The sequence below is a fragment of the Gaeumannomyces tritici genome (genome assembly GCF_000145635.1).
Source record: "Gaeumannomyces tritici R3-111a-1 unplaced genomic scaffold supercont2.287, whole genome shotgun sequence".
Lineage (NCBI taxonomy): Eukaryota > Fungi > Ascomycota > Sordariomycetes > Magnaporthales > Magnaporthaceae > Gaeumannomyces > Gaeumannomyces tritici.
In genome coordinates, this window is record NW_008804831.1 from 107 (window position 1) to 1,742 (window position 1,636).

The 1,636-nt window shown below is 54.6% G+C and overlaps 1 protein-coding gene across 1 annotated transcript; it reads right to left on the reverse strand.

Annotated features, from left to right (window-relative positions):
• Positions 1 to 556: 556 nt before the first annotated feature.
• On the reverse strand, positions 557 to 1,369 carry GGTG_14351 (hypothetical protein; the record flags this gene model as incomplete). The annotated part of the gene is made up of 1 exon (XM_009232278.1): positions 557 to 1,369. One exon carries the CDS (start codon positions 1,367 to 1,369, stop codon positions 596 to 598), a length of 774 nt encoding a protein of 257 aa, XP_009230542.1. The 3' UTR covers positions 557 to 595.
• Between the last annotated feature and the right edge of the window lie 267 nt (positions 1,370 to 1,636).

Sequence of the window (1,636 nt, forward strand, 5' to 3'; positions counted from 1 at the left end):
TCATGAAAGCCACTTCCAGTTTTTCAGGGTTTTTGGGTCTGCCATTTCCTGCTCATGGGTCCCTGGGCCACCCGTTTGGTTGATGGTGGGGTGCGAAAGGCGAATTTTGGCTGCTGAAAGGTGGGGTAATACAGGAGACGCAAACCGCAAGCGGTTCGCCCAAAGGAGCCTTGAGGAACGAAACGAAACTTGGATCCGGCAATTTGGAAGCACTGGAATTAGATAGATGCCCAAAATCTAAGTTTGCTGCGTTTGCACGCGTTCGGATGTTACCGCACCAAGGTTGGGATGGCGCACTTTGGTGGCTTACTCTAGCGTCTGTTCTGAACAGGGTGCACTGGTCACCTGGGTATGCTGAAACGTAATGAAATGTGACCAAAGATGGAGGCAAAAACCAGGGATGTCATATGGTTAGTATCTAGATCAAGATCTTGCGTAGTTCCCCTCTGATTTCCATTTTTTAAATTATGGGTAGCTTGTCACAGCTTGTCACAGTTCGCTTCGCATTTTGTTGTAGAGAGGAGGGGCTGAAATACATGCACGATATTCCTCGCGGTCTCGTGTGGAAAAGGACTATATTTAATATCTACATATCCTAGGACTCCATTCGGCTCATTGCGGTCTGCTCCAAGTTTGCGTATTTCTTCGGAAAATGGCGGCTGCGATGCGGTCGAGGCCCACTCTCCGACGTCAAAGGCCGGGCTGAGCTGAAAAAGGAGTCGCCAGAACGAGCAGCGGTTGGTGGAGGAGCTGGGACAGACGCGGAGTCTGGGGAGTTCTCTGTGTGAGGGAGGTCGTGTCTGGTACGGGCCATTTCTGGCGGGGTCGTATTTCTGTCGGTTGGGTTTGCTGGTTCGTTGGCAGGTTCCGAAACGCGCGGCCTCTTGGAGGGAGTAGACGGGCCCGCCCGGCCCTCCCAGCGACTCGATCGCTTCGAAGGCGGAATAGCAATGGGAGTTGGTGCGGCCGCGGTCGAAGCCGGTCTTGGCAGGTACGTCAGATCAAGGACGCGAAGGGCCAGATGATTCGTGCCAGCAGTGCGACCAGCGACCTTCGCGGTAACACTGAGAAAGGCGCCCGACGGCGGTGTCTTGACCTTTTGCCAACGCTTGGTGTTTTCCAAGAAGCAAATCACAGCGAACTGTACCGGAGCGGCCTTTGAAGCGTTGTAAACGGACGTTTCGACGGTGAAGTGGCGGGGTCCCGAAGGCTTAGGAAAGCCGTCGTCATTAGCGCGGACCGAGCCGATGACGGTCACCATGGGGCACCATTGTTCTGGCAAGTGGCGGCGGTACTTGCCGAAGTCGGCCACGTCTCCTGGGTGCCTAATCAGGCCAGCCGAAGCGAGGCTGCAGGGGTGGAGGGACATGCCTCATTAAGCTCAGTGCCTGGATGCTGATTTCCAAATCACCGTTTGCGGAAAGGACCGTCAAAAAGCGGCCATCGGCATAAAAGAAGGTGTTGGGAAGGTATAGGTCTCGTTCGTTTCGCGTCATATAAACGTGGATGCGGGTGCGAATCGGCTCGGCGATGATATCAGGACTGTAAAAGCCGTCTTCGTCGAAGATGTTGATATCCGCGCGGATCTCGGCGTAATTCGGAGCGTCCCGAGTCGAATCGTCGGTAATGGTGTCGA